General features: G+C 47.5%; 2 protein-coding genes across 2 annotated transcripts in view; one reads left to right on the forward strand and one right to left on the reverse strand.

The window, feature by feature from the left end:
* Su(var)3-3 (lysine-specific histone demethylase Su(var)3-3) overlaps nt 1-14747 on the forward strand; it is a 101758-nt gene that overhangs the window by 34255 nt on the left and 52756 nt on the right. The gene's annotated exons all lie outside the window — the stretch shown is intronic.
* On the reverse strand, nt 7880-13943 carry Tollo (Toll-like receptor Tollo). Its single transcript, XM_033347940.2, has one exon. It carries the CDS (start codon nt 13381-13383, stop codon nt 9667-9669), a length of 3717 nt encoding a protein of 1238 aa, XP_033203831.1. The 5' UTR covers nt 13384-13943; the 3' UTR covers nt 7880-9666.

The raw sequence follows: 14747 nt of genomic DNA on the forward strand, positions 1-14747 counted from the left end.
GGTTATCGCGAACCACCGTACCCTTTTCGTTTTCCTTCGTTTCCAATGAAAGCTTCCCTCTTAGGGTCCAGTCCTATCTCGACCTCCAGTTTTCGAGTTTCTTTTTTTATTTACAAAGTGGATGTACATAGGTATGTACGTTGGTCAGAAAAAATAGTCCGCTACATCGGCCGTGACCGTTCTCCACGAGAAGCCAAACGCTCGCTGCTCTCGCGCGCGTGCGCTCACGGGCGCCTGCCCGCGTCCTTACGAACCGTGAACTCACGGAGAGGAGAAATTACAGCCGTGGAATGGCAGAGAACGACGCCGACCGATAAATTCAGGCCGCGTAAACGCGGGTATTAATCATTGGCCAGAGTTCTACTTATCTCGATCATTGTATAACTTAATTCTCGGTTCTCGCAAGGGAAGTTACGAGGAGTTATACATGCCCGGAATCAACGATGACTTTCTATAAATTTCGTTGCAGATAAAAGACGACTACCGCCATGGAGGATTTCCATAATTTTTTGGTCAGCCATTGTGCGATGCCACGGTAGAGGAATGCTTCGGGAATTTCGATCACTCGCAGCTGCGCGCACTTTCTTCGTCGGCAGATGTTTCTTCGCTGTCCCTCGATCACCGCAGTCGCGTGTCTATGTGTTTTTATGTCACACTTTCCTCCCCCTTGTTTCGCCTACTATTTCTTACGAACGTTGGGTGCTCTGCTACCCTTTGGTCTTTAGACGTACAGGGTGACCGGTTCCGAACAGAGTTTTCCCGCTTGATACGAAGCTCGTTGGAACGCAAAGCGCATTCTAACCCTTCGTGGGTCAATTTAGTTCCTCGGTTTCCCGCGCGGGCCAATTTATGGAAGTTTGGGACAGATATATTGCCGATCATAAATTCGGGACCACTCCTTGGCGGACCGAAAAAGCGGGCAGTTTTATGGCTTTTTACGAGGCTCGAACGTTCTAAACAGCCCTATCAAAAAACGTGAAGTATCGCTTATTTCATTAGGATCGCTGATTTATTCTAATTGAAGCAATTAATTCGGTTTTGGAGGCGGTCTCATATTCGAAACGTTCTTTAACATCTTAACAGCAAACTCACTGAATCTTTCGTCTTAGGTTTACATTTTATTTCTCTACCTTTTACCCTTCTTTTTCAATACAGCGCCTTCTTAGCTGCTAACTAGTTTAGTACGTTTGATACCGCATCCAAAATAACAATTTCATTTTAACCAGTGAAATGATTTATTTCGATCATTCAAAAGGTATCTGAGCGGAATAAGTAAACCCCCAAAAGCACCATTTTGCGGTGCGCAAACTTAACAATCTCCAAGATAATAGTTAAAAAACAATGTTCACAGCCATCATAGCTTTTCTCTACTTTTCAAGTTACATGGTTAATGAATGTAACTTCCGAGCATCTCAAACGTCAATCTTATGCTTTCAAGATTGACTTGTCATTTTACACAAAGGGAAAGCCACGAGTGGGCCGATCGTCCGGCAATAAGATAGCAGCGGCAATAAAAGCTCGCTCTCGTTACCGGTTAATTACGCATAAATAATTGGCAGAGCAATAATAAAGTTTCGCGAGGCGAGCCGCGGCGAGTAATTTCGTCTGATTAATTTAAAATGCGGACGGTCCGGGAACGGGCTCATTATCGGCTCATCCGCTGATAAGCTTGCTTAACGATCGGGATGAGATGCGGTTGAAAAAAAATGTTCAACCCCGTTGCTCCGTTGGCCGGCTTTAACCAGAGACGAGGCGTGTCAACGGGGTCCCATGGTATTATTATGAGCGAAGTCTCCGGGGCCAGTTCGTAGCCCCCAGCGTGGAACAGAGATGGAGAAACGGTAGAAAAACGAGGATAAAGAAGGATCAGAGAGTCGACACGCCCCGCGACTCGTTCCCGAGTAGAAGCTGCGCTTGCAAAGAGTTGATTAAAGTCACCGGTCCTCTGCAACTTGTATTTTCGACCTCTCGAACCCTGTAGAGGCTGGATCCGATTCAATGTTCCGCGAAACTGCTTTGTAATCGATCGAGAGACGCTCGAGTCCTATGGTGTACGTTTTCTTCCGGTTGTGTGTCAGTGGACGGCGCGCGGACGGACAGTCAGGGATCCACCTTTTTCGATCTCGTGTATAATAATATTTGCCCATAGCTGGGACGATGCTCCCTTAATAAATCGAATTATCGAACATTTATCTCGGTTCGTTAAAAGTCGATTTAGTCGCCGTGGTGCCCGTCACAATCGAGTCGTCTCATACATACTTATATAAGAAACGACCGAACGTTGATACCAACTGTGATCCTTCTGCCGTTCCTGGATCCATCCGATGATCTATCCTTTCGCAGAGAAGAGAGATCTCCCTTGCTGTTCTAGCGGAATCGCTCGCAGCGGAACGTTTTCTTGGAATAACCTTCTTTGTTCCCAATGAACTTTGTGCAACTTTCTACCTTTCGTGCCTCGGTTAATGCTGTTCAAATATACCGGGGTTGTCTGTCTTTTTCTACTTGTTCGTTTTTTCCATCTCTCGTTACTCGAGAGAAAAATTCCGCCGTTACATCTGGTTTCCGTTCCTCCGGCTGTTGCCTCGGACTTTCCTTCGTAGTCAGCGAGCCGGTCGGTCGTAAGGGTCGTAATTAATACCGCCTCGACGATCGTTGCGACGTAGCCGGATTAACGTCGGCGTTTCTACTCGGTCGGCTATTCGAAAGTTCCTTTACAAAGGCTGCAAAATCATTTCTACGAGTTATTATGATGTTACCCGTAGCTGGCGCGCCAGCACCGGTTCCCCGGTTCCATCGCGGCGATGTATATGCAAGAGGGATATGGCGGTGTAACCGACTGTACCTTGGTCGCATAATCAGCAAGCCTCGACGGCTACGCGACGGCGGGCAGCGCGCGGCGGATAGCGCACGTGTGAAATATGCATTCGCTTCGCGAGACAATGCGAGCCGGACACTAAATTCTCAATCGCGATAACTAAACTACGCGGCAACAGTCGCGTACACGCAATCGTACACGCGAATATAAAGTTCACGTGCCGATGTCGCTTGTAATTGAAGATACGATTCTTCGAGAGGGACTGCTCCGCTCGAATTCCGCTTTCGATTAAACGTCCTCCTTCGTCTCCGTGGCCTCGTCGCTGTCTTTCAAAAATCCCACGAAATCGTTTAGTATCTTTTTTCCTCCGAAGAATTATCCCTCCAAGTTCTTTCCGAGCTTCTCCAACAAAGCCGAGGCAAAATTGTAAAAGGAAAAGGAGAGAAGAGGAACAGAGAAGAAAGTAGAAAAGTGGAAGGAAACCGAGTCTCGCATGTCGCACGCGTTAAACCGTGATCCCCTTGGCGAAACACACGGAGCGTGTGTCCCGGGCCCTCTAATCGGTCTACTCCGTTTTACAAAAGACCGCACGAATCCTCCATTTGCTACGGCAAAAAGGGGCAACGGCTATCTCTCGGATGCATCGATGCAACTGTGGGGGGACGATTTCGACTAACGATGCCTTCCGCTCATTGGTCTTAATCTGAGCCACGAATCACAATCGACCTCCTCTTCCTAACATGGCCTCGGCCACGACGGTGGAGCACCAGTCTTCTCTCGCGTGTGCCGTTGCCGGCAGATAGTGCAAACAGAAATTCCGTTATACTGCATAAAGCATCGGACCACTCTAGCCTTGGCACGGGGGAGGGAAGAAGGTTGGCAGGCATGCGAGCTGCATTCTCCCGGCTGCTTAACCCGCTGCTAGCGAGCGAGTTAGCGAGCTGCTAAACGAACGAGCGAACCGACGAAAGAAATGTTCGAAGAATAAGCGGCTACCTTCTTCCCTCATCCCTTCTTCCCTTCCCTTCTACTTTCTCTCTTCTACCAGTACTTTATCGTCCCTAATTCATTGTTTCCTACGCCACGATCTTTTAGCTTTATGCTTCGCCATTATGGTTTATTCTCCGCGGCGAGTTCGCTTCCTCGGCACGACGGACCGCGGATATCCTTACGCGCTCGCTCGTTTTCTCCTTTCGCATCCCCTCGTTCGCGTCGTGTTTGTTAGTTTTTTCCGAACGGCGGACTTCTAACGCACGGCCTGTGCACGAGCTTTACGACTATCGCGTCTCCTCTCTCGTCTCTCCCTTTTTCACGTTCTTCTTCTCTTCGTATTTTTATCGTCTAATCGGTTTCCTTTGTCAGATATATGCGTATTTGAAACTGTATGTCCGTCTATCCGTTGTTCCGCGTGAACGCTAACGAATTGTTATTTGGAATTGGAACGTTTGATCGAAATATTTGACCTATCTCGGATTTTTAGTTTCCCGTATACCTCAGACTCTTTCGTAGAGAGTTTAATATTCTAAATAGCGTTCCGCAGGCTGAATATCGGTGGTGCGGAACTTTTCTCTAAAAACAAGACCGGTTCCGCGAAAGAATCGACCGACTGAATGACAGTACGTAGGAGAACTGTAACCCGCGGATATTTCCGCAACTCGTAAACTTGTTCTCTCCAAACCTAATATTCGAAATGGATAGCAGCGACGAAAGTACCTAACCAATCAAATTCCACATATCGGAGGGATTCAGTCTTGATGCTCGTTCAGTTTATACCTCGATCAAAGGCGGCATTTGGCTTTGCAAAGAGCAGCGGTAACCGGTATACACCGCCGAGAGTCGAAAAATCACTGGTCACGTTTTTTCTGCTCGCCGGCAGCTTGAATATTCAACGAAATGTCCATCGCGCCCTTTGGCTTCGGCTCCACCCTCCAGTTCTAGCGCATGTTCTTAATCATGTTCCTCGTTGCATTGGTTTTTTACAGCTCGTATCGGCCTCTACTTCGATCGATCTGCTACACGATCTACCAACAACGCACGATCGATGTGTCTAAACCGACCAGCCCAGTGGTTTCAATTCGCTCTCATAATTCTCCGTGATTCTTTTTTTCGCGCACGGTAGTCGCAACAGGTTGCGCGATATCGCCGATTTTTCCACGCCCCGTGAAATTATAGCTCGGTGAGTCCCGGCCTAGCGATCCTTTCAACGTTGGAAGCTGAAACGATGCGCAGCACTGCTTCGTGATATGTTGTTAAGGGCTTGTTAATTACAAAAGTGGCCGAACAGGATCAGCGGACGGGTAGTAGCGAGGTAATGGCGGTGGGGATTCAACCGTGTTAGGTGTTCTGATAAAGAGAAAGAGCTATTTTCCATCCAGAGTAACCCAACGTCAGCCGCAAATACTTAATACTCCGATAAGGGAAGTAATTGAACCGAGTAAATACGTTTCTAAGCATCCGACTAAAGATACACGACTCGATCACTCCAGGTCAAATTTATACGCGGCATTTGCAATTCATATTTTAGTAGTTGTGTCTCCGTGTCGCACGCGTATGCTAAGTGTCTCTGACGTTACTTTCGCGTGGAGGTCTCTCTTGCTTTGTAGTTGGACTGAGGTGTTTCGACGAATGAATTTAATCGGAAACCTGTTTCTCGAGTCTGGCAAAAATTTTTTAGGCTTACTTCTATTAAAGTAAAGGAATGCACGGCATTAAAGATTAGGTTGAATTCCTTTAACCCTCTACGTACAACAACACCATGTTACTTGAAAGTTACGCATTTTTCAGAAATTATTTCGTTTCATCTTTGTATTGCCGCTTTATGGTCAAGCAGTTTAATCGTAACAGTGATTCTTAAATCTTCCATAAAACCAAGAGAAAAATTGTAACCAGTGGAACAGCAGAATCTCGATTATTCATGCTCTACATAGCATGACACACCTCTTAATACGAGAGAAGATTATTTTCTTCAATTTCTGTTCTTGCGTCTGGACTTTTTCCTACAAGAAAGCATCCATGAATTTTCCATTAATCGGTGTTCTGATAATCAAGATTCTATCGTGATCTTTTTCCCATGCACGAAGAAGAATCCTGTTATAGAAGGCTGATAATTTGTTTCAAGCATTGAATCTCCATGTTACCACATTTAAATCGTTCTGTACTTTATTCTACGCGATTAAATTCTCACAAGACAAATATCCAAGCAAATACTGAAACTTTCTCAGCCAATCTCGCGTACACACTGCTGGATTACCCAGACACTGTTTTCTTGGTCCGAGCGTGGCAATTATTAACGCGTAATGAGAATTCCGGAGGGCATTAAGTAAAACCGCAACGCAAGGGTGTGCGAGATCGTTTCGCGTCTTCCATAATTCGCGTAATCGCGTTTGCCGCGCCGTGACACATATTCGCGTTACTCATAACATCGTGGCAGCTTTGCGTCATATCTGTTGCGCATCGGTGGAATTGCCGGCCGATTCTCGCGCCTTGATTACACGCAGATTACGCGCAATCATAGACAGCGATAGCTCTACTACCCGACACGGTTACATATCAATGCGAATTGCATTCCGCGCGGCTGAAATCTCGCCGACCGACATCGAGTCCCTGGCATTTCGGCCGATCTATCGATTCCTTCCATGTTCGTTCTATTAAATTGTTCTCCTGATCTTTCAGCTGATAGCTGCGGGTAAAAATTTCGAAACAATCCACCTACATACTGTTACGCTTGTTACACGTTGCTTTTGTCCGCTGTAATATAGAAAATTTATTTTGACGCTTGTACAGGCAACCAAAATGTCCACGGTTGATAGGCAACTGGGTACCTCGTGCGTTCTATTAAATAGATTTATTTTACATATTCCTGAAATTGTTAGTTACTCTTCTTATAACCAAGTACAGTTTTTAATAATTTTATTTCAAAATATTTATTCATGCACGCTGTTCTCGATTATAAATATGTTATAAAGATGTCTTCTTTCCTGGTGTTGAGGCAATCGAAATTTCATTTCTTAAAAAAGCAGTGAGAACGAGTGGAGAAACTGTCACAACTGCCTAAAACTGTATTTCAGTCGTCCAACAAATGTACAAATATATTTGAAGGTTCGATACTAAAAATCTTGTGCTGAAATTTGTATTTTGAAGACGCGAATCAACGCAGTCTTGAACGTGGAAGATGTAAAAGTATCCAGCATAAAAAATTGCTAAGGAAATTTATATCCGCAATTAATCATTGGAACTTAACCTGATTGCCTGCACGAAGGTTAACTCTATCTACGTTAATTCAATGTTGATATATCATTGCCAATTCATCGATACTAAACCGTGGCTAACTCGAAAAGAAAACTTCCTAGGAGTCCGTTTAATTTAATTACGAGGATCGATCGAGAACATACAAGTTCCTGCTTTATGTAAATGTTCAGGGTGGCGTACGCGAACTAAATTTTCCGGTCAGTGCTATTTCTTCGACCGAATCGAACGGCGATGGTCGTGGATACTAAGATCCCAAAATACGAAGTAGTATAAGGTCAGAGGAACTTTACATATTAACGAAGATAAATTTACCGTGAAAATGTTCAGAATGTCTCTTTCAATTGCCTATTATTGTTCGTATCGTTGAACTCGGGTATTACGGTGAGAAATCAATTATGTCATTGAGAAGCGGTGTCTCTCTTACTTCTATTCATTTCCCATTCGCCTTTGTAATGAGAACGATCAAAGACTCCGGAACGAGGAACGCCGTCCGTACGGTCTTTCACCAAACTATCTGATTTCTATTACAATGAGGCGGCCATTACTTATTCCGTTGATGTAACGGTAACGAAACGTGATGACAGTGTAAACAGACGTGACTCGATTAGCATAAGGTATTGTTTCGTAGTGAAATTTTCTCTTTCTTCTCGAAAACCGGAAGTTTGCGTACGTTTACGGCTTTGTTCGACCGCGGCGAGAGCAAATATTCAATGATTGTCATTTAAGAGGTGCGTTTAAAATATGAATTCGTTGAACGAAACGCCGTCGATCGCAGGGAAACGGGACTGCAAGAATAACACAGAAAATAAGAAGGTGTTAAAAACATAAAAATAGAGCATTTTATTGTTTTCAGTCACAGGTTTTTATTCTAATGTTATCTTTCACGTCGTCGAGAGTAGTTTGCAAGTGGACAGAAAAGAAGAATAAAACACAGAGGAGTCGCTTGCGAGGAAAGCCGAAGGAGATTGTTTCACGTTTGTACATTGTGTTTGAATTATTTATAGCGGATTTTGCTTTAGTTTTCTTGCGTGACGCGCACCTTTTTGAATCCGACCGTCGCAGGCTTTCAGTGAAAAACATCGACCTTTCTTCTACGGAATTTAATATACCTCGTTCTTGGAGCCTACTCGAATGACGTTCGAGTACGGATAACATCTATAAAGGAATAAAAGAAAAAAAAAATAAAACAAAGGCGGACCGTCGAATTCAAACAGAGACCTCGCGTGGCACGCGATTTTCTTCGATTCGAACGACGTACGCAAGAAACCACGCGACGCCTCCCGTTCAACGTTTCCGGACGAAATAAATAAGATATGTATAGAGTTTGCACGCATTAATACTTTACAAAAGATAGAAGATACAAAAAAGAAATCGCCCACGCGTCAGCGTTTATCGCCGTAACGCGCAAAGCTGTCTCGTAGCTGGGAATGAAGTTTGCCGGTCTAAGTACAATTAAATACACATTGGATTAACGCTACGATTAGAGGAGGAAGTGGTATCACTGTGTCAGCTCGGCGAGGTGAACGTGCCCTGGTTGGAAACTCGAACGACACAGAGCGACTCGAAACTCGTCGATCGCCGATTTACGATCGCTTGCGCGAGATTTTATTCGAGGATTTTCGACTTGAAATCGTTTTCGAATCGTTCACGATCGACAATTTACGGGCACGAAATGATTACACGTCGATGATTTATTTCTTTTTCTCGCGATCGTTCGAATCATCCATTCGATCCCACGAATCGAAGTTGAAGCGTATCGTTCGACAACGACCGAGATGTATTCCACAGATTCTCACATTTCGATTATCCTTCGTACGATATGACGCGCGCAGGCTCTTAGCAAAGGTAAATCCACATGGCACGCCGTGAGCATAGCTCCATGTGCCGCGGTGTGTATCCCGGAGAGTACACACGCTGACGGTACGCGAGAGTATCTCTCGTCCGACGAGATCTTTCACGCACTGTTAACCCTAAATTAACCGTGAGCTTGATCAATCGGGGAACAGTCTTGGTAGACGCAGAAGACGGGAACGTATTTACAACGACTTTAGGCTATCTAGCAAACTCACTGACTTCGCTGCAATGTACAGACACTGGGACGCTAAGTCTCGTATATCCCCGTAATCACGAGGGAAGCACCTTAAATATTATAATCACACACTCTCTCTCTTTCCCTCTTCCTCTTCCTCCTTTTCTTTTTTCTTATTCTCCGTTTCTTCACCATTTTCTTTTCTCTCTATTTACAACAGCACACACTCTCTGATCCCTCATCGACGCACTTCGTTCCTTTTCTTCGTTTATAATTACGTTTCTCATTCTTTTTTTTAAACATTTATACAGATAGACATTCACGAAGTATTTACACTCTATACGCACATCCTATATGCCACTGTATTGCACCGTAGGTAAACGCACTGTGGCGAAGTCGCGCACCGATATATCTCAACTTCCTTCTCCCTTTTCTTCGCTCGCGTCCCGTTTGAATTCGTGGCGACGCCCACTCCCACAGTCCACCGGAAGAATAACGCATACGAACGCGGCTATCCACGCATATACACATTCACACGAACGCACGAACACTAGAGAACGAAACCACAGAGAGCTCATATGTGCACGGAGACGGTACGCGATCCGTTCGATGTCCTGTTGTTGTGCTGCCGTCGGACCGGCGGCGGCTGCCTCGTCCTCTGCGTGGTCCTCTGATTGTTCGGTACGTCCGGCAACGCGAACCGAAGTTTCTCCCAGAATAGCTTGTCGCCCCACTGCAAGTACGTGTTCGTCTTCAGGTATAGCCTAATGTCTGGGTCGAGATCTCGCTGATGAACATCGCCCACTAGCACCAGGATCAGTCGGCGTCTTCGATCACGCAACACCTGATGGTGCGCCGATTTGAAATCGAACCGACACCACTCGGACTTGATGAAGTTTTCGGATAGGACCATTATGGTTCTTCTCGAGGATTCCACCGCTTGGACTATGGTGTCTGCTATGAAGCTTCCGACAGGAAAGTCCCGGTAGTGCAGACACAATTTATAGGAAGGATTCCCCATCTCTAAGACAGGCGCCAATTCCTCGGCAACAAACGCCTCGTCTTTAGAACTGTAACTGACGAAAGCGTCGAACAGTTTGTCCCGATCGTCCCGATCCACTTCGTGGTTTCGATAGAATATCCTCACACCGAATCTCGAGTGGAACCATACGCGAAGTTCTTGACGGAACACGAATCCCAACATACAGAGGAGGACTACCAATAGAGAGCCAACTAACGTAGCAACCAAAAGTGGAAGATAGTCCTGTAGCACTTGTTTCTCGATGATGGTCTTGGTATAGTTGCGATGCACGTCGTTGTCGATGCTACTAGCCCCCGTACACACGCTATCGTTGCTTCTCTCGCGATCGTTGTTCGCCACGGAGAACCCGAACTCGTTGTCCGCGAACACCTCGTTACCGAACGCCTCGAACTCCGTCACGTTGTACACGCAGCGCAACGCGGACGCGTCCGTCACGCGAACGTTCGGCTCGCGGATCCACTCGCGGTAACTTTGAAGATAGTCACACTCACAGGACCATGGATTTCCAGACAAACTGATTTCGATAGAACCAGGTAACGTCCACACGGCTAGAGTCGTCAGCCGATTGCTCTCCAATCGAAGAATGCGTAACGATCGAAGAGAAGAGAAGGTGTCGTTGCCTATCGATACGATTCGATTGCGATGCAAGTAGAGAAGTTTCAGATCGTCCAGTCCTTCGAACTCGTGTCCCTTCAGCTCTCGAATCTTGTTGTCTTGCAGGTGAAGGTCCTCCAAGTCTCTGAGACCGTTGAACGATCGATTTTGCACAATCTCGATGTTGGAGGAATTGAGAAACAGCACTTTGAGCTTTTTACGACCGATAAAAGCGTGACTGGACACCCCGCGCAGGTCGTTCCCGTCCAAATAGAGCCGCGTCGCGTCCATCGGTATCTGTTCGGGCAACTTGCTCACGTGCCCGCCATTCGAACAGTCCACTACGTTCGCAGACCACGATTGATCGTGGTAACACGTGCAGTTCAAAGGGCACGTCATCTCGCAGTCGCAGGCGTCGAAGTCGCAACAGTGGCACAGGGCGAAGCAATGGGTGTCGTATTTGCAGAGAAACTGCGAGTGAGATGCCTCGACCAAAGGTACGAACGCGTGCTCTCGATCGTACAGAAGTTTGCAGTAAATACTCTCCAGATCCATGACTCGCGGTTGCACTCGAGTCTGGTTCTGTCTGTTGACGCGTTGCAACCACTCCATGGTACAGTCGCACAGGTACTGGTTGTCGCCGATGTAAAATTCTGGCAGCGGTTTTTCCGGTGGCACGGCGCTGATACGCAACGCGTACGGCTCCAAGTTACGTATCTGGTTTCCTTTTAACTCGACCGTCGTCAGGTTGGGCTTCTTGAAAAACGAATAACTCTGCACCTTGGAGATCTGGTTGTCGTTGAGGTAGAGCCTCTCCACGCTCATTGGTATCGCGTTTCCGGTGATCTCGGTGAGCTTGTTCTCGCTCGCGTCGAAGATGCTCAGCTGTAACTGGCTCTCGATCTCGAAGTAGTTGCCCAGCTCTCGTATCTCGTTCGAGTGGATGTCGAGCCATTGCAATCCGGTTGGTATCATCGCGTAGTCGAACCATCTGAGTTTATTGTCGCTGACGTTGAGCCAAACGAGATTCGGCAGATTAGTGAAAAGGCCGGCGATATCCGTCAGTTGATTACCGTCCAAACGGATCGCTTGGAGGTTGAGATTCTCGTCGAAAGTGCCGGGTTCGATGTACTGTATACGATTCATCGCGAGATTTAATATCTTGAGCTCCTTGATACGATCGAAAACACCTTTGGTAAGATTCCCAATATGATTTTCGGTTAATCGAAGCCCGTAAAGCTGGGCCACGTGGTCGAACGTGCCGGTCGGTATCTCCGAAATGAGATTCTCGCCGAGGTCGAGGGTTCGCAGAAGGGGAGTGGCTTTCAACGCGTCCGGAACGGACTTAAGCTGGTTACGGTTCAGGTGAAACTCTTGCAGGGACGAGGCGTTTCTCAGGGAGCTGGGGTGGATCGTGTGCAGCCTGTTGTTGTCCAAGGAAAGCAGATTCAGCACGTAAAGACCACTGAGCGTGGTCGCGTCGATAACAGTTAGCAAATTATAGCTGAGCAACAGGGTGTGAAGATTATAGAGCGCGGAGAACGTGTTCTCCGGTAGAGTTTCCAGGAGATTCTCCTGTAACCGGAGAATCTGTAAGCTGTACAGGTCGCGAAACACGGTCGGATCTAGTCGAGCGATACGATTGTTAGATAGATCGAGCACCACTAAACGTACTAAACCACTGAAAGTAGCTGCGTTCACCCACTCTGCGGTCAACTCGTTATGAGAAAGATCGAGCACCAACAACTGCGTCAGTTCACTGAACAAACCGGGCGGTAACACGTTCAACGTGTTGTTCCTCAAGTGAATCTCCTGGATGTTCCTCGCGTCGCTGAAGAGTTCGGGTGGCAAGCTAGCGAGCCGATTGTCCGCGAGCCTCAAGATGGCTAACGAGGAGAAGCCTTCGAACGCGCGGTCCGCCATGAAACTGATGGCGTTGCATCGGAGGTCGAGACTGTGCAGCCGCGTTAAACCGGAGAACGCGGCGGTCGGCAGTGATTCGATGCTGTTGTTACTTAAATCCAATTCCTTCAAGTTCGACAAACATCTGGATGCTCCGTTGAACCGAAAACTCGTCACCTCGCGCAATCGATTTCTCGTCAAGTTTAAAATTTCCAAATTGACCAGGGGACACAGCGCACCCTCCGGTATACTCCACATGTTATTCTCGCCGAGATCCAATTTCTCCAATTGCCTCAACTCGTCCGTGAACGCTCCGGCCGACACGTCCAGTGCCATCGCCGACCAGTCGGTGTTGTGCGTCCTCACGGTCAAATTACGCAACTCCTTCAACCCTTTGAACGCGTCGTCCGACAGGTTACCGATCTTGCAATACTCGATTACCAGCTCGCGCAGCTCGACCAACGGCCTGAAGCTGCCGGCGCTCAGCGAGCTCTGGTAGAACAACGCGTCGCTGCATTCCAGCCGCAGACGGACCGTATGTTGTGGTTGTATCACGCTGAAGTTGGTGTTCTCCAGCTCGCTGTTGATCGTTCTCAGGCGACAGACCAACGAGACGTCATCCTCGGTGTCACCGGTCGCGACCCACTTGCACTCATCCGGCGCTTTGTACCGGAGCGCTTTGCTGAGAGACGCGCCGAGGACACCGAATATCGTGCCCAGTAATATGGCGAAGAACGCAGGACTGCCCCGCATCTTTCCGCCCGTTCTCTTAATCTTCCATCAAATCTCTCTCGAGAGAAAAAGCGAGAGAGCTCACAGAGAGTGTCCCCACGGCGACCTCCTCTATCTGTCGCGAAACCGGCCGCGATCCATTTAAGTCACGGATCCACCGATTTCTACCTCACATCACCCATGTCACTCCTGGTGTTTCGCCTTTCTTCTGGGACCTCGCATAATAAAGGACGCTGCAAGACTTGCCGCGTTTACCTTCCGCGAGCTAAGATTTCTCCTAGATATTTATATTTTTACGTTCGCCTTACGGTGTACGATAAGCTTTATAATCCTGGAGATTTCATCCTAGAGTACCACGAGAGGCGTATTTATCCTGAATCGTTGGTTGATGTCGGTACACTGTGCGAAACGTGACGCGCGTGGGTTCACCGACCTCCCGAGATTATCGATACTATATACTCGTCGAACCAGAGGATAAAAATCGTTGAGCGACGAACGAAAAGTCACGGATGTTTGATACACGGTGTATACGGCTCCGGTAAGACCCACGGTTCTCCGAGGACTGGTTGGCAAGTTGTAAGGCCCGAAGTGGCACCGCTACCCTTGCCCCTCCGCCTACCCTTGCCTGTTTCTCTTCGCCTCCCTTCCCCTCTCAGCTGTCCTTCCTTCCCCCACCTTTACACCTTCTCTCCTCGTCGTCGTCGTCGTCGTCCGTAGCCGGGGCCCGACGTTCTGGCAAGCCTATAAAAACAAGACAGGTACACTCTCTGGGCCCTTACAGTGGCTCCTCAGCATCTGCAGCCTCCATCCACCACGTCCACTTCGTTTCCTCGTCCCACTCTGTGGGATTCTGTTAGCTCGAACCTCGTTCCACGCGCGTTTCGTATTCTCCTCGTTCCCCTCTTCGTCCCGGTGTTCCCCATGGCTCCTGCCTCCTTCTCTCGCTCTTCCTTTCGTCTTTTTCTCTCTATCGTTGTGCCGGCCGTATTGCCGAGTTCGATTCGTCCGTGAAACCTTGCCTCACCGTCATCTGTTCTCACATCGTTTCTACGATTCTGTCACGACGAATGAAACCTCGAAAAAGAATGTTTGCTCAATGCCTTTGTGCGAATCCCGTTCCCATTCGCATTCCAGTTGTCGCGAGTCCACACGGCTAGTATTTTGCAACTAGTCTCCCTTTTCCCTCTTCTCCTTTTCTCTTTTGCGCCAGCTTTCGCGCGCGCCTCTTTCTCTACCTGTCGATTTATAATCTACGCGAGTGGCTGCTGTCTGTGTATCGAATGTGTGTTACACGCTGGGATACATTGTTCTTTCGTCCGGATCACGCAGGATTTTCGCGCAATTGAAAATTCCCTGCCTGTCCAGTATAAGTGAGAGTTAGTCGT

Source organism: Bombus vancouverensis, chromosome 5, assembly GCF_051014615.1.
Source record: "Bombus vancouverensis nearcticus chromosome 5, iyBomVanc1_principal, whole genome shotgun sequence".
In the NCBI taxonomy this organism is placed as follows: domain Eukaryota; kingdom Metazoa; phylum Arthropoda; class Insecta; order Hymenoptera; family Apidae; genus Bombus; species Bombus vancouverensis.